Source organism: Camelina sativa, chromosome 15 (genome assembly GCF_000633955.1).
Source record: "Camelina sativa cultivar DH55 chromosome 15, Cs, whole genome shotgun sequence".
Taxonomy (NCBI): domain Eukaryota; kingdom Viridiplantae; phylum Streptophyta; class Magnoliopsida; order Brassicales; family Brassicaceae; genus Camelina; species Camelina sativa.
Genome location: NC_025699.1, coordinates 30,435,033 through 30,452,665, shown reverse-complemented (window position 1 = coordinate 30,452,665; position 17,633 = coordinate 30,435,033). Strand labels below are relative to the sequence as shown.

General features: G+C 34.6%; 4 protein-coding genes across 4 annotated transcripts; all 4 read right to left on the bottom strand.

Moving 5' to 3' along the window:
• On the bottom strand, positions 3,268-3,974 carry LOC104747943 (pathogenesis-related protein 1-like). The gene has a single exon (XM_010469650.2). It carries the CDS (start codon positions 3,880-3,882, stop codon positions 3,349-3,351), a length of 534 nt encoding a protein of 177 aa, XP_010467952.1. The 5' UTR covers positions 3,883-3,974; the 3' UTR covers positions 3,268-3,348.
• On the bottom strand, positions 6,132-6,928 carry LOC104747942 (pathogenesis-related protein 1-like). Its single transcript, XM_010469649.1, has one exon. The coding sequence runs from the start codon at positions 6,871-6,873 to the stop codon at positions 6,352-6,354; it is 522 nt and encodes a 173-aa protein (XP_010467951.1). The 5' UTR covers positions 6,874-6,928; the 3' UTR covers positions 6,132-6,351.
• LOC104747941 (pathogenesis-related protein 1-like) lies at positions 9,166-10,106 on the bottom strand. The gene is made up of 2 exons (XM_010469648.1): positions 9,893-10,106; positions 9,166-9,594 (listed from the first exon to the last, which is right to left on the bottom strand). The coding sequence occupies exons 1-2, from the start codon at positions 10,082-10,084 to the stop codon at positions 9,256-9,258; spliced, it is 531 nt and encodes a 176-aa protein (XP_010467950.1). The 5' UTR covers positions 10,085-10,106; the 3' UTR covers positions 9,166-9,255.
• LOC109129182 (uncharacterized mitochondrial protein AtMg00810-like) lies at positions 11,065-12,276 on the bottom strand. Its single transcript, XM_019236857.1, has one exon. It carries the CDS (start codon positions 12,274-12,276, stop codon positions 11,065-11,067), a length of 1,212 nt encoding a protein of 403 aa, XP_019092402.1.

The window sequence follows — 17,633 nt, the reverse complement described above, 5'->3', positions numbered from 1 at the left end:
CTAATACAAACCACTAGATTACAAACTCATGTAGCTAATAATCGGTCTATAATAACATGTTATCTTAATATCTATAGATACTCACGTTATATATTTACACCGTATATCAAGAAAATATAGACTCTCAGAAACTGTAAATGTCACCTGACGTGAGTAATGTTCTGCATCACTCTTCATGGCTGCCATTTCAACTCTCAACTTTTGCATTTCAGCCTATAACACAAGAGCAGATCATGTGTAAATAATAATGCTAGCATAGCACAAACAACAAATACTTCATGTCATCAAGGATTCCAATGTTAGTAACATACCTCCATTGAAGAAAGGTTCTCCTCAGCATCTCTTTGACCTTGCCGAGCACGGTCCACTTTGTCCTGCCATGCTTGAATCCGCATATTTAAAAGTTACTTCTCTGCAGTAGCTAAAATCAGAACTTTGAAAAGCTGTCAAAGTTGTTTTTCAATGTTTCAAATATTTCTCACATCTCTTTTGGAATTTGATTTTGATAACACCTGGTGCTTTATTATGTGAAACGACCCATAAAAATACAATAGAAAATTTAAACTCAAGCTACATGAGTTATCAAAGTTACCAAGGGATCATAAATACTTTGTGCATATATGTTATATAGTTTCTACTTCTAACAGAAAATTTCAAAGTGTGCTACTAACTCATAAGTAAACTTCCACAATGTCGAGCATGATGACCTAATATAACATACCTGGATCACTTGGTTTGCTTCATCTGGGGCCTTCTTTTGTCCTCTGCGAGCACGAACTTCCATATCTTGCTGCTCTTGATTTAGAGATGTACATTTAGCCTGAGTATTATTTGCCAATTATTTGCATTAAATTCAAATATATGTAGATGCAGGAACAAATCCCATTGACGATATGTTCATCTACCTCAAGTAATGCCACCTTCTATTCCAGATCTGCCACTTTTGCTGTCCTTTCATCAGCAAAATTCTCTAAAATACCAGCCAATTGAAAACTCGAATCAAAGTAGTTTTTGAGAAATAAAAGTTCCACACAAAATCTTTATATTATTTGTGAATCTATATATACATTTTTTGAGACATTTATAAAATAAATCCTCAAGTTGACATTTATTTACAGATATGCCATTGACATTAAATAATTAATTTAATAAACAAATTAACTCTATACTTATATTCGATTTTTTTTTTATAGAAACTAACTGTTTTAAAAGGCAACAAACATAATTGTAAATTTATACAGATTTTATAAGGAAGTGAGTGAAAAGATATTGTTCTTTAAAATTTTGAAAAACTGATTTGATAAAAAGTGACTTTTAGCATTACATACTATATTTTACTTTCACGAGTTTTGTATGATGAGTTTTTGCAGATTAAAAATCTTTGAACATGTTGCGTGATCTGCCTAGCATGACGGGTTTGGACTATAGAACCAACACTCAAACTATTAGTTTGTTTCATATACTATAGATTTATAGTCATAGTTTGGAAAATTAACTTATAAATTATTTAGTATATGAACTACCAAATATTACACATACTACAACATATTCTTAATATTCCAAAAAAAGAAGATTGTATACACATAAAAATATACACTAACATACCATATAGGCATATACCTCTGTTTAATTATAAAAAACAAAACTAAGTGTTTTAAGATTTTATATTCTATCTAATAACAAATTTAATGTAATTAGGTTATAAATTGTATAAAACGTAAGAAGAAGAAAAAAGATTCTAAACAAAATTATAAATTGATTAGATAAAAGTTAATTAATTGGGAATTTGAAAACTAAATAAATTAAAATGATTATTTAAAATTTATTAATTTATAATTTAGTCTCGCGGTGTACAACGGATGAAAACCTAATATGTAGTATATGAAAATACAAAGGTTTTCTAACTTTCCTTGTTAAAAAAAGACAAAACACAATTTAAAAAAAGAGAAAGCCAACAGTCATAAACTAACAGCATACTAAGTTGGATGGCCTATTTAATGTAAACAACTAATAGTATCGCTCAATCCAAGACAGTAAGAATTTGAGCACATTAACTGTAGTAAAAAAATAGATTTTGTTTGAGTACATCATAGTTCACTAGTAAAGTCTATATTTGACAACTTACCACATAAGTTTTGTTTTAGGTGGGCACTTAGCTTTTCAGGTTTGCACTTGTAATATCTTGATATTTGCTTCTCGAACAATTGCATCCGTTCTGATTTTGATAAGTTATGTTATGTGGCACCCAATAATCTCACTTAGCCTTATATTTTTCGAATTTCATAGAATACCAACCAAACATGCCACAAACGTAACGTCACTTCTTTTATTTTTCTGTTGAATGACAACGAACCGATAGTACAAAGGCCTATTTATCTCACTCAAAAGGTTGGGAAATTGAATTTCCCGAAGTGAAACGTGACGGCCATATATAGATAGTCTTTTTCAACTAGGCTAAAGGCGTCTCTCAACTCTCAAGTTAGCCGTCGCGTAAAAACTATATATGCATAATTGTGTTTCTTGAAAAGAAAAAAGCATTTCCCTTTTGGTACCTTTTAAAAGTCTTCACTCTAGTTCAATGGAGTTAGTTCTTAGAATAAGGAAGATGATAAGCCACTAAACCGACCCATTAGAAATTTCATTTCTTTATTGACTAGTTTTATCAAAAAAGAGTAATGTAAATCATTTTAGAAAATTAGAGAAGTATATGCCCACAGCCACAGGCTATATAAAAAGTTGTGTTATCTAGCCTATTATACATGTATATAGGATGCTTAGAATCTCATGGCCGCTTTAACCGCATCATAAAGCTCCCCAAGACAGAAATTTGCTGCATAATATCTGCTAGAATTGTGCGTACTTCTAATTTTAATACATCAAATAACGCAATATTAAAAAAAAAAAAAAAACTAACAACAAACCATCACATTCGTAAATGCTCCTAATCCTATTTACTGGAAGCACCATTTTTCTTGTCTTAGGTACTTTTTTCACAATTGATTTACTAGCTCTAGATACCAATGACTAAATACGAAGGAAAATAACTCCAAAGTTGATTTTTAAGAAAATAACCCCAAAATTGATTTTCAGGAAAATATTGGAAATCATCTATAAGAAAAAAAAGTTCGTACATTACCATATGAAAGTATATATGTAATAATTTATTTAACCGACTTTTCATAGTGTTGTTCTATCGCATTTTATTTTAAAAGATCTCACAACAAGAGCAATATATACAAATTATAGATTATCATTATTTATAATTGATCAGTAATTTAATATATTACTTTTGATCAAATCATATGTTACACCATATGAAGTCTTTTTGAATCATTCAAACCAACATAATCAATAGGGGCGCGTATTCGCATCACCCACTGGCATAGGATAATAGTCACATACAATATAAATTAACTCATTATCATGACACCTGAACGAGCCACAACCGATACTGAACGATTGATTGGCCACCATCTGAGTGTAGTGTCCGCAATCACCTTTGCACTTGTTGGTGGCATAATCGTAGTTTGGCTTCTCCGTATACCAATACTTTGCCGCGATTGGACCGCTCATTTGGTCCTCAGGTTGGACCCATCCCGCGGCTATATTCTCCCCGTAAGGTCCACCTGAATGTCTCATGGAGCTGTAATCGCAGACTCCAGCTTTGGCTTGTCTGTTTGCGAAGTTCTGTGCATAGGCCGCTACGGTTTTGTTCCACACCAATGGAGCCACCCCGACCTCGGCTCGGATCCTGTTGTGGATCCTTACCGTTTTTGTCGGTTGGACGTCATCGATTGGTCTTACCTTAGGTAAACCATAGGCTCGAGTTAAAAGAACAGAGAATAATGTCAGTACGACGAAGCTATAACGAATAGACAACATTTTGTTATGTTTAGTTGTATAATTTGTTTTTGGAACTGATGGTCTCTAGCTATTCTGATTGTTCTTACTTCGTCGTCCTTTTGTAGGCCTAAGAAAATAATTAAAAAGTCTCTGCAACTAAATAATTAGATCATAAAATTAAATAGTGTTAACAAAAAGTTGGTGTGGATACAAAGTTATATTTTTATTAAATCATTCATTAGTCAATCTCACACAAGTAAATTTCTAAATCCCTTTTAATAACATAAATGTAGATAAATCATAAATTCGTATATGAGATCTTAGATTTCAGAATTAAGAAAAGAAAATTTGATAGCAAAAAATATACATCAGAATTGAATGCATTTTATGCTTGGGAATTCATTTTAACCTCTTTTTTTTGGCAAATTGGGAATTCATTTTAACATTTTCTTATACAAACCCAAGATTTTGTAGTTTATAGCGATTTATTAGTTTCTTTATCTTTCTTTAAAGGTTCATCACCAAAATTAAAAGAAAATAAAATCAAAGCTTTGCATGATGGGTAATATTTAGAACATGATTTAATAACATACGAGTTAGTTAATCTCTATATACTTATTTAAACAATGTTATTAAAGTTTAACCCTACAATCATGTGATATATTATAAAAAATACCATTACATTTTAATTAATTTAATAAACAAAATAAAAGTTCATATTAGTTTATAAAATAATAAAATAATGTTTACGAAATAATTTAATAAATTGATAAAATTATTTAACAAATTTTTTTATTGTTTCAGAAATATTAGAAAACAATAAAAAAACCCATTTAGTATAATCATAATACTTTATTTTATTTATAAAACTAAGATTAAATATTTTGCATTTATAAATTGTTTAATAATAACATATATTTTAAAACTAAGATACATCATTGCTTATATTTTAAAAATATAAAATATTATATTTAATTTATTAAATACTTTTTTGCAATGCACATCGGCGCAATGACAACTTATTAAAATCTAAGAAATCACAAATGCTATATTTTATTCAATAGTATATACAACTAAAAAATAAAAATTTAATCAAGATTTCTAAACAAGAGTGCTTCAATACAGGGTTTGTTATATTTTTTAGATTTTCCAAATTTATATAATTCACAAATTTGAACATTGTATCATTTACTAAAGATGGGTAGAGTATGAAAATAAGTAAATTTAAATGTAAAATATTATAAAATGTATAGAATAAATTAAATAATAAAATCTATACTATTATTTTATAACTAACAAATTATAGTAAAGTTTACGCAAATATTTTTCCTTGTTATTATCTAGTTATTAGTATTATTTTCTCAAGAACATCTAATATATCAAGAACATCTAATATATGAATTGAAATTTAGGTGTTAATATATTCACAATACCACAATACTAATTCAAACCACCAGATACATGTAATGGTCGTCAGTTAATTCAATTAGGTTGAGCCGTTGAGGGATATTAATCCGGTTGTGGGAAATTATAATCCTATAGATATGTATGAAAGAGTCCCAAAAACAACTTTATGGTAGAACATGTTTTGTACAAAAATATATGAAAACAATCATATGTTTTGCTGTAAATGCTTACTCGTAGATTCAGGTAATTAAACAAAAAAATGTCAGAATCAATTACGTAAAACACGACAGTTAATCCCTTCAAAAGTCGATCTTTGATTGGTCGTAAGAAATTAATTATAAGTTCTATGTATCAACAAGACTTGTAAGCAAAGTATAATCCAAATTAATCATAAGTGCTAATGAATACATTAGCACTTTGTCTTTGTCTCTTCTTCTTTGAGGAATCAGGAAGAGCAGAAACAGCCATAGGAAGAGAAAAAACAGTCACAAGAGGAAGCTTCATCGGTTCTGGAACCACAACCGGAGGAGTATCTAAAATATTCATTGGAATGATTTTAGTTTTTAGGATTTATGTAATAGAATTGGGAAATCTGGTTTGGTGACATGGTTTATCTAAACCACAAATAAACCAACTAATATAATTCACGTGTATTTTATTCAACACCCGTGAATAGTTCTTACCTTAATTATCGGAGAGTAATTGTTGACTCTTTCATTTTTTTTAGCATTGAATCATAGAATGCTCATTTATTTCTTGCTTCGTATGATCATGTGTCCCTGCTTCAAGTTCTGAAGAAGATTTTATAAAGTTTTTGTTTGAATTTGTGATTTGTAAAGTTTTTGTTTAGGCGCTCAACAAATTTTACTTTGCCCAAAAAAGTCAATATTATTTCTGTTCAAAAGAAATAACTCAAACATGCGTTTTCTTATGTTTGATAGTTGATACAATGCTAATACAAACCACTAGATTACAAACTCTGAAACTCATGTAGCTTATAATCGGTCTATAATAACATGTTATCTTAATATCTATAGATACTCTCGTTACACATTTACACCGTATATTAATTCTTTTTTATTAGTCCGGATGCAATATATATCAATAGGGACGAGTATTCGCATCACCCATTGGCCTAGGAGCATAGTTACATACGACCCAAACATACTCATTATTAAAACACCTGACCGTACCACAACCGAGTCGTGTCGATTGATTAGCGACAATCTGAGTGTAATGGCCACACACATCACTACATCTGTTGGTTGCATAATTGTAATAAGGCTTCTCCGTCAACCAAAACTTAGTCGCGATCGGACCGCTCATGGTGTCGACAGGTTGGACCCACCCGGCGGCTATATTCTCTCCGTAGGTTCCATCGGTGGAATGTTTCATGGCGCAGTCTCCGGATCGTTCGTTAGCGTAGCTTTGTGCATGGGCAGCAATTTTTGGATCCCACACCAAAGGAGCAACCCCGACCGCAGCTCGAATCTGATTGTGAATCCTTAGCGTTTCTTGCGGTTGGAGATCATCCATTCGGTTTATGTTTCTCAACCCATAGATTTGAGTTAAGACGATGGAGAATAATGCTAATACGACGAAGCTATAACTAGAAAACGACATTATTAATTCTCTCTTTCGTGAAGACTTATCAGATCCTTTTTTCTGATATTGTTTTTTTCCTCTCCTTTTGTAACCCTCAGAAAACAAGAGCTCCGTGACTATTTTTGGGATTCCAATATTCACCATCAAAACCATCTAAAGAAGACTAATTAAATTGTCTTTCTTTCTGTCAGTTATGAAAGTAAAACTATAGACTTTTAGAAATTACTTAAAATAACAAAGATATAGGATAATGATATTCTAATTTTACACATCAAGCACATTAACCAAATAAATTATCCTAAATTTTGAATAACAGATTTTTAGATATTTTCATATAGAATTATTTTGTTCTTGACCTATATATATTGATTCGTAGAAAGGACTTTGGTCAAGTTGAAAACTAATTTAAGAAACAAATGTTAGTTTTAATGCAAAACACATCAAATATAACATGTATATATCATATATATGTTTTCAAAAGAAAAATAAAGAAAGAGATCGATGATACTTATTAATATAAGATGCTAAAAAAATGAAGGCAATCATACGATTTATTTGTTGTTAGTGTTTTACAATGGCCTGTTCGTTTGCCTGTCGCCAGCGATAGAAACGAGCGACAGCGACAGAAAGTTGTTCGTTTACCTGTCGCTAGTTTAGCGACCAGTCGCAGCGACTGTCGCCAGCGATCAGCGACCGTAATTTTCAGTCGCTAAAATTTTCAGCGACTGTCGCCAACGATCAGGGATCAGTCGCTGAAACTAGTCGCTGGATCCAGCGACAAGCAAACGAACAATATATAGCGACCAAGAAAAAAAAAATTGATAAATTAAAATTTATCAAAATTAAAATTAATTAAATAAAAATATAACTACGTATAGTTATTAAAATTAAACTAAATCTAAGTAAATAAAATAAAAAATTAATTTGAATATATTTAAATAAAATTCTAAGAAAACTCAGTTATAAACAAATTAAATTTAACAATATTAAAATGAATAAATTAAAAATAAAATTCAAATTAATATATTTAAAAATATGTAAATATGTTTTTAATTTATTTTCATGGTTACATGTAATTTTTAAAAAAAATAAAAATAGAAATTATCAAAAATTAAGTTTTATTAATTTTTTTAAAAAATATATGGTATTTAGTCGCAGCGACAGGCAAACGAACAATTTAGCGACAATCGCTACAGTCGCTAGCGACAGATAAACGAACAATATATGCTGTCGCTGAAATCTGTCGCTGGTCGATGATCGCTGTCGCTGGATCCAGCGACAAGAAAACGAACAGGACAAATGTTTCCTTCCAAATCCTTTAATTGAACTCTGGTAATTGTTCGAAACGTACGTTAACCCTTTAACAAAAGCGAAAAACGTACGTTCGCTAATCCTACCAACAATGGTCGTCGTCGAGTTAGTTACACGTCTAATCTCTCTAAACTGTAATCCACGTACACGTGATGTAATAACTCTCGTGAGTTTTATCCAACACCCGTGACTTATTCTACGTAAACCATTTCTTTAGATTGTGAGATATAATATTTTGTCATTCAACACCGGTGTTGCACTAAAGTTTTATATAGATAATGCCAATTTTAACGTATATGCTGTCACGTTAATTATTATCATTATTTTTGTTGCTTAGTTACGTCTAATACTCAAATGTTCTAGTAATTGATTAGATCTGATTGGGTCTTTGACATGAACGTTAATATATCAAACAAATAAAATATTTGAGGAAATGATATAAATTAAAAGAAACAATTTGTAATCACGTAACTGATAACTAATTTGTATCGTTCTCTTGCTTGGAGTTGGAGATAAATCAAGAAAAACATAAGAACGACAAAAATAAAATAAAGTATATAACACCGCGTGTTTATTTATCGATTTGATAATTCTCTTACGTTACAAGCTTTAATTTCAATCTCTCTAGTTTAATTAACACACCCGTGAAGAGGACAACCGATCGAAATTTATATGACAACTATATATTTTTTTAATAAAAATAACAGAAATTGATAACGACCCGTAACAAATCTGGTTTTGATCGATTTAATTTAACCAACTGATTAGTAAAGAGAGACATATATATGTCTCACGTGAACAATAGGTTGTTTCATAAGTAGGAACTCAACGTCGGTCATGAGACTGAGTGTTAATGGCTGAGATAAATGTAGAGAGTATACAATTTCGAGGATAACTTGTACTACGAATTGACAAAGGTGATATAAGTGGTTGCATTTCCTACATTAATAAGTATCAATTTAGAATCCAAATCCGTTTTTTTTTTTGGTAAACTAAATGTTGTTAAGAAACGTCTTTAACACTATCAATTTTCCTTACAATCACATGCATGACCATAATATATTTTTAATTCGTTATAAAATCGAATCATTAATAGGGACGTTGGCCGATGTAGTTCCCCGGAGGATCATAGCTACAAATCACCCAAATGTACTCATCATTCTTACATCTCACCGATCCACAACCTAGTCGAACCGAGTCACGCCACACGATCTGAGTGTAATGTCCACACACTCCATCACCACCACACGTGTTGCTGTCATAATCGTAGTTTTCCTTCTCCGTCATCCAATACTCAGTAGCTACCGGACCGCTCATTGTTCCCCAACCCGCGGCTAGATTCTCGCCGAATGGTCCCGAGGAATGCTTCATGGCACAGTCTCTGGCCCGTTCATCTGCGTAGCTCTGTGCATATATCGCAAGAGTTTCGTTCCACAGAGAGCCGGCCCAAAGGCCAGGCCAATGAAGCATATGCTTGCGGCCACATATTTTATAAGATTTTTTCGGCCCTATTTTTCAAAAAGTTTCTTTAGTCCAGTGGTAAAAACCTTTCCAAAAAAGTTTGAGGACTCCGATTCAAAACTAAGTGCTAACTTTTTATTCTTTTTTTTGTAACTTTATAAACATCTCACTGTTTTAGTTTTTTTTAATTTTTTTTTTTTTTTTAATATAAGCAGCCCCTTTTTAAAATTTGCTTGTGGCCCCAAAAAACATAGAGACGGCTCTGGTTCCACACCATTGGTCCGACTCCAACCATGGCTCGGGCATTATTGTGAACGACGAGCGTTTCTTGCGGTTTGACATCACCGTTTTCGCTAGCTCTTGGCGGTTCAGCCGGAGTGTGACGATAGGCTTGGGTTAAATCGGAGAATAGTGCGAGTACGATGAAAATATAACCAAAAAACGACATTTTATTCATTTTGGTCTTGTGTGGGTAATGTTTGGGCATTTATTGTGTTGTGGAAGAATATATTATCTTGGCTAATGTATATATAGAAGTTGCGTTGGTGGGTTAAGCCTGATTTCTCTGTCGAATAATAAATTTGCATAGATATATATTTTTTTCTTAAATTAACTTTTGAATTGTTGATTTGTTTTTAACATAATATATAATATTCTTAAATTAACCTTTGAATTGTTGATTTGTTTTTAACATAGTATATGAAAAGCATATTACAATATAATACCATCAACTTCTTTATCCCATGTTAGATTGACAAAAAGACACATTTCATTATATAAGTTATTTTAGATTGCAAAGTAAAATAAGATTTTAAATGCATTTCTATAATTTTATAGATTGCAAATATAAGCAATGGTTCAATTCAAATGCATTTCCAAAATTTTATGGTTTTTGACTTAATTTTGATATCTTATACAAAAGTCAAGTGTTTTATTTAAAGATATCTTTCTAAAGAGAAAGTCATTTAACTATATCTATTTCTTTTTTATTAACACTTTAGAGTTGTGAATTAGATTTCTCATTAACCGTAAAGTTTAGTCTTACAGGAGTATTTAAACAAGTATAGTAGTACTAAGTAAAAGGAAGCTTAGTACCCCGAATACATGTTATTTTATACTATACATTATATATGTTAATATACCCCCCTCAAGCCAAATCTTTTTGTGGAAGAAAGAGGCTTGAAACTGAAAGACGGTTGAGGATAGAGTAGAATGGAGCTGGCTGCAGCGGTTTGGTGAGAATGTCAGCCAGCTGGTTTTCTGTAGAAACATATAAAACCTTCAGAAAACCACTCTTAACCCTATCACGAGTAATGTGACAGTCAATCTCAAAATGTTTGGTGCGCTCGTGGAAAACTGGGTTATTAGCGATATGCATTGCAGACTTGTTATTGCAAAACAACTTTGCAGGACAATCAACCTTGATGTGCAAGTCCTTCAACATCTGTAGAGAAGCTCTTTCGTGGTTACCGCCATACTCCTATACTCTGCTTCAGTACTGCTACCACTAACGACATCCTGTTTCTTAGACTTCCAAGAGATAAGAGAAGTACCAAGAAACACACACATACCAGTGATAGAACGCCTACTCTCCAAGCATGTTCCCCAATCAGCATCAGAGAAACCATTAAGGCATATATCCGTATGAGCAGAGAAGAACAAACCTTGACCAGGATTATTCTTGAGATACTTCAGGATACGCAGAGCAGCCTTGTAGTGTTCATCAGTCGGACAAGACAAATACTGACTCAATCGATTCACAGCATATGTGATGTCAGGTCTGGTGATGCACAAATACAGTAGGCGACCAATGATTTCCCGGTAAGGCTTCGCATCCGGAAGAAGTAAACCTGTATCTTTAGTCAAAGGCTTCTTATAGTCTATAGGAGTAGACTTCGGTTTGCAACCAAGAAGACCTGTATCAGCAAGTAAGTCAAGACAATACTTCCTTTGACAAACAGATATACCATCCGCATTGCGTGCAATCTCCAAGCCTAAGAAGAAACGAGCCGGGCCAAGATCCTTCGTCTTAAACTTCCGGGCAAGAGCATCCTTAATAGCATGAACAGCTTCATCACTATTACTGGCGATCAAAATATCATCAACATAAACCAATATGGCAGTATAAGAGACATCAGTTTCTTTGACAAACAAGGTGTTATCTGCAGGAGATTGTTCATAACCCTCATCAAGAAGAGCCTGAGAAAGACACTTATACCATTGCCTTGACGCTTGCTTAAGTCCATAAAGCGACTTATGAAGCTTACAGACCGGATTTGGCGGCAAGACACCAGAAGCAGGCGTGTATCCTTGGGGCAAACTCATGTATATCTCCTCTTCCAAGTCACTATGCAAGAAAGCATTAGTGACATCCATTTGAGTCAGGCTCCACCCTTTCTTAGCAGCCAAACCAAGTACAAGCTTTCCACTAGCAAGCTTTGCAACAGGTGAGAAAGTATCAATATAATCAACACCCTCTTGCTGTGTATAACCCTTCGCAACTAGGCGTGCTTTGTACCTTTCAATTGAACCATCAGAGTGATACTTGATGGTATAAACCCATTTGCAACCCACAACATTCTTACCCGGTGGCAAAGAGACAACTGAAAAAGTCTTGTTAAGCTCCATTGCCTCCATTTCCACATCCATAGCTTTAGTCCATTTCAGTGATATTATGGCTTGTTGAAAGGTTTTGGGTTCGGTCTCAATAGTAATAGAAAGAACATATGACTGATAGGACGGGTTGATAAAGGAATAAGAAAGAACAGAACAGATTGGATAAGGTGTAGTGTGTGGTTTGAAAGGAGAAGGAGATATGGAAGGGGTGGAGATAGAAGAAGTAGAAATTTGGTGAAGAGAGTGATGATAGTCAGATAAGTAACCTGGAGCCTTAGTAGTTCGTCGTGGCCTGCCACTTGGTAGTGAAACAACAGTCGTTCCTAAGGGCACAGTCGGTCGAGCCATAGGAACAGTGCTAGAGTGGCATGCTCAGTGGCACCAGGTGTCGTATGAGATGATGATGCATGAGAAGATGCAGGTAAAGGAACAATAGATGTATCAAGAGAAATTGGAACTGATAAAGGTAAGATACCATCGCCAAACAAATCAATATCATGAGTAACACAAGGATTCGTTTTAAAAGGAAACAATGTTTCATGAAAAATAACATTCCTAGAAACAGAGACGACATTAGTATCTAAATGCAAAACTTTGTAACCTTTATAGCCAAAAGAATAACCAAGAAACACGCATTCAGTAGCTCTAGGACTAACTTTATGCCTATCTTTTTGTAAAGTAGACACAAAACAGAGACAACCAAAAGATTTTAGAAAAGTGTAATTCGGTTTCTTTTTGGTCAATAGTTCATAAGGAGTAAGATTGTTTAAAACAGTTGAAGGAGTGCGACTGATCAGGAAAACAGCAGTCAACAAGCAATCAGTCCAATAGATCAGCGGGACATTAGATTGAAACAACAAAGACCTAGCAACATTAAGTAAATGCTGATGCTTTCGTTCTACAATCGAGTTTTGTTGTGGAGTATAAGCACAAGAATACTGATGAATGATACCACACTTATTAACTAAATCAGTAAAAGCAAGTTCTGGAGCATTATCAGTTCGTATCTTTTTAACTTTGGTATGATATTGTGTTTCAACAAGCTTAAGAAAGAGAGGAAATTTAACAGAAACTTCACTTTTATTATGTAGTAGATAAACCCAGGTTACACGACTGTAATCATCAACTATAGTGAGAAAATACTTATAACCCTCAACAGACTCGATAGCAAACGGACCCCAAATATCTAAGTGAACAAGATCAAAAGGTGTAGTAGACCTATGACCATTAGACTCAAACGAAAGACGCGTCTGCTTAGCCAAAGGACAAACAGAACAGGGAGACTCAGACAATAAGGAAGAAGACAAAGATGAGATACCAGGAATGTGCTTTAACTTGTCAGAAGATGGATGTCCTAGGCGTTGATGCCAGAGAAGTCTATCGACCTTCAAGGATCCAGTAAAATGCGACTGTGATGCAGAAAAAGGACGATCGTTGCTGTATATGTAAAGATTGTGCATTAGATTCCCTCTACCAATCATCAAGCCCTGAATAGACTCCTGAATGTAACAATAAAAAGGAAAGAAATGAGCAGAATATTGATCATGATTCAACAATGAACTAACAGAGATTAGATTAAATTTGAATGATGGAACATGTAAAACATTATGCAATGTCAAGGATGATGAGAGATGCACAGTGCCACAATGAGTAATATCCACTCTAGCATCGTTAGGCAAACTAACTGTGACACCAGAAACTGTCGTGGTTTCATTAAAAAGTGCCAAGTCAGAACAAACATGACTGGTGGCTCCTGTATCAATTATCCAACTACCATGAGGTAAATTTGCAGAGAGAGAAGAAAGACATTGATGTTGGAAGGTAAGATGATTATTCTCAAAGCGAAGTGAAGTAGAAGGAAAGGATGTAGGAAAAGAAGTATTACCAGAGGATGATTATGGATCCATAATACCATGATCTGTGATGGACGAAAGTTGTGGGGAAGGAGCCGGAGGCTCTGAAGTGGTAACATGAGCTTGATACTGCTGAATCAGAGACTGGATTTGATCATTACTAAGGCGACTGAGATCCACACTAACAGCATTCGTCACAGGAGAACTCGTTGGCGGGAAAGAAGCAGAGGTTACTGCATTCGCATTGGAGGAACCTGTGAAGGCTGATATTGCTGTTGTGGAATAGCAGTATGAGTTGAAGGTCCTCGAGGTTGAGTAAACTGGTTGGAAGGTCTCTGAGATAAGTGAGAACCAGAAGCAAACGTTTTATAACCAGGAATATAACCAGGAGGATAACCGTGAAGCTTGAAACACTTCTGAACAACATGACCAAGCTGACCACAGTGAGTGCAAAGAGGACGATTAGATGGTTTAGGCCTGAAATAGTTTTGCATCGCCACAAAAGCTGCATGATCATAAGAGCCATCAAACGATGATGAAGGTTGATGGGAATTAACAGTAGACTGATTGTCTGATGTATGAAAGGCAACATTATCTGGCCTTGACGGAATAGACCTCTGCCTTTCATCCTGTGTGACCATGTTAAAGGCTTCCTCAATGTTAGGCACCGGTTTAAGCATCAGGATATGACGTCTGGTAGCCTCATAAGATGAATTGAGCCCCATAAGAAACTTCGTAACACGACTACGCTGCTGAAGTGTCTCCTATAGAGCCGCAGCATTACACTCACATCGTCCGCAAGTACAGAGAGGTAAATCCACATAATTCTTCAACTCCTCCCAAAGTGTAACCAAGGCAATGTAATAGGAACTAACATCCATAGAACCTTGCTGAATCAAACTCAATTGTTGCTCAATCTCATAAACCCTAGGTGCATTATCTTGTTTAAACCGAGACAAAATACTTTTCCAGATTCCTTCTGCAGTCGGGATAAACAATAGACTTGTTCCTATCTTGTTGTTAACAGAATTAATAAGCCAAGTTGTAACCATATCATTGCAACGAGACCAAGAACCATAATCCCGATGATTCTCAGGGGGTTTAGGAATCGTACCGTCAATGAACCCAAGCTTATTACGCACATTGAGACCCATGCGCACAGAACGACGCCATGTGTGAAAATCAGCTCCTGTATTCAATCGATCGGAGACAAGAGCCATTCCCGCATGATCAGAGTTATGCAAGAAATATGGATTGTTATACTGATCCGTTGAAGAATTAGAAGTGGAATCTTGATTCGGCGATGATGATGCCATGAATCAAAGATCCGATGAATCAGAAACCCAAAGATAAGAGCGAAAAGAGAAAAAGAAGAGATAGCGCGGAAGAACAGATCTGAAGATAGAGAACGAGAAGATTCGCGAAGAAAGCAAAAAGGATTTGATGATTCGAGGCACTCATCAAAGAATCCAAAGAGAAATACAAAGAAGATCGAAGAAAAAGAGAAGAAATCAACAAAGAAACGCCATTGATGAGGACGTTAGAGCTCGCGAAGCTTTGAGAATGAGAAAAAGTTTGTTATCGCTCTAATACCATATTTAAAAAATCTTTTAAAAAAAATCAAGTCCTCATATTTAGCATATGAGTTTATTACATATGTTTGATTCACAACAACTTTTAAAAACAACCACATAAATTATATTTTATATAAAAATTATAATATAAAGAATTTCAATATGTGGTCGGGTCCTAATCTAGTACTAGATAAGCTTATAGTTTATATCGTAACCTATATATAGATCATATATAAACATGAGTTAGAGGGTACTTTCGTATCTTAACATATAGATCATATATAAACATGAGTTAGAGACTACAGCTATCTTACAAAATGAACTCTTGATCAATCCTAAGAAATTCGATAAGTTATATATAATAATATGAGTATGATAACATGATAAGCAGTTATAGACATATCAGTATGAAAGAGTCCAGACTTTTTTTTTTTTTTTTTTTTTTTTTTTAAAAAAAAAAAAGAAGATTCGTTACTTAAGACTCTCTTATTCTAAAAGAGTATTCGTTTCTTATAGAATATAGAGATTGAGTGTGGAAAAACACTTTCCCTGTAGCCTTTACATCCTGATTATATCTCGTGGGTACCCTAATTCTCAATTCCTTTTCTCAAACTTAGTGTTTTTCTACTGTTCTTCGTTGGTGAATAGTAGATCTGAGTTTGCTTGGTCGGTTTTGAGAGTTTTTCAACCGTGGTTCGTGATTTTCTATGGTGGTTTCGGTCTCCTTGTACTCTTCTTAGTAGTTCCTGAATTATAAGTGAAGTATGTCGGTGGCTATGGACAAAGCGTTGATGGCTATGTCGCTTGAAGAAGATGATACTCCGTTTTCTCTTCCGGATCTACCGGAATTCAGTTCGTGTGAAAGGAATGAGCTGAGCTTAGTTGGAAGAATCCTGAATCCTGATTGTCAGTCAGTGGCTGGAGCGATTCATGAATTGCCAAGGAAGTGGCAAAAATACGACAAGGTTAGAGGAATAGCTTTGTCGAGAGAGAAATTCCAGTTTATATTCTCTAGTGAACATGATCTAGAGGATGTCCTTCAGAAAGGTTTTCATACGCATAATGAATGGGGTATAGTCGTGGAACGATGGTCGCAGATCCCTCCTCCAAACTCTCTCCAATTTGTGAATTTATGGGTACAAATTCGCAACATCCCAATCAATCATTACACTGCGGTGGCGATTACTTCGATTGGAGAACTTCTTGGGCAAGTCCTGCAAGTGGCGTTTGATCCTGATATAACTCAAGCTAACCCGTATGTGCGAGTTCAAATCCGGTTTGATGTCTCTAAGCCTTTAAGAAAATCTAAGGTGATAGGTCTTCCTCATAACCAGTCAGCAGAACTCTTCTTCCACTATGAACGTGTTCAGAAGAGATGTTATAATTGTCAACGGCTGTCCCATGAAATGACAGTTTGTCCTCTGCTGTTGAAAAACAAAGAAGATATAGCTCTGGCTAGAAGGAAAGGGGAAACAATTCCAAAACAAAAGCCTAGTCTGGTTCTAAAAGAGAATGATCCCCTGTTTGGAGTCCTGGGAGAGCATCAAGTTGGGCCTAATCCGGTTACTGGGCGTCCTCGTATTGCTGTTGAAGTTTTGGAAGGTATGCGTCAGTATCTCCTCTCTGCAAATGGCGAAGAAAGGGTAGTTAAGGAAGCAAGAGTAAAGAAGTCAGTTGCGGAGGCTGAAAAGTCCCCCTTTACTCACAAATTGGCCCTTAGTTTGGAACCGGTTCCGCGGATCTCCTATAATGTAGATTTTGGGAAGGGTCGAGTGTTTGGGTATGATAATGATGGGGCAAACTCTTCCTCTAGCAAGGAGAGGCCAGTTGGACAGGTGACTTTGGCAGGTGGTCTCAATCCTTTTGCTGGTTATGACAGGGCAAGTGAAAGCTCCTTTGAAAGCACTTTTGTTGCTAATTCAGATTCCTCTTTGTACTCGGATCCTCTTAAGGCTAGCTCTTC

Excerpts from the sequence above, each read along its gene's own strand:
- LOC104747943 (XM_010469650.2), bottom strand. The coding sequence starts at position 3,882 with ATGTTGTCTATTCGTTATAGCTTCGTCGTACTGACATTATTCTCTGTT.
- LOC104747942 (XM_010469649.1), bottom strand. The coding sequence starts at position 6,873 with ATGTCGTTTTCTAGTTATAGCTTCGTCGTATTAGCATTATTCTCCATC.
- LOC104747941 (XM_010469648.1), bottom strand. The coding sequence starts at position 10,084 with ATGAATAAAATGTCGTTTTTTGGTTATATTTTCATCGTACTCGCACTA. Across the intron at positions 9,595-9,892 it reads TCGGACCAATGGTGTGGAAC|GAAACTCTTGCGATATATGC; the intron begins CAGAGCCGTCTC and ends TCTCTGTGGAAC.
- LOC109129182 (XM_019236857.1), bottom strand. The coding sequence starts at position 12,276 with ATGGATGTGGAAATGGAGGCAATGGAGCTTAACAAGACTTTTTCAGTT.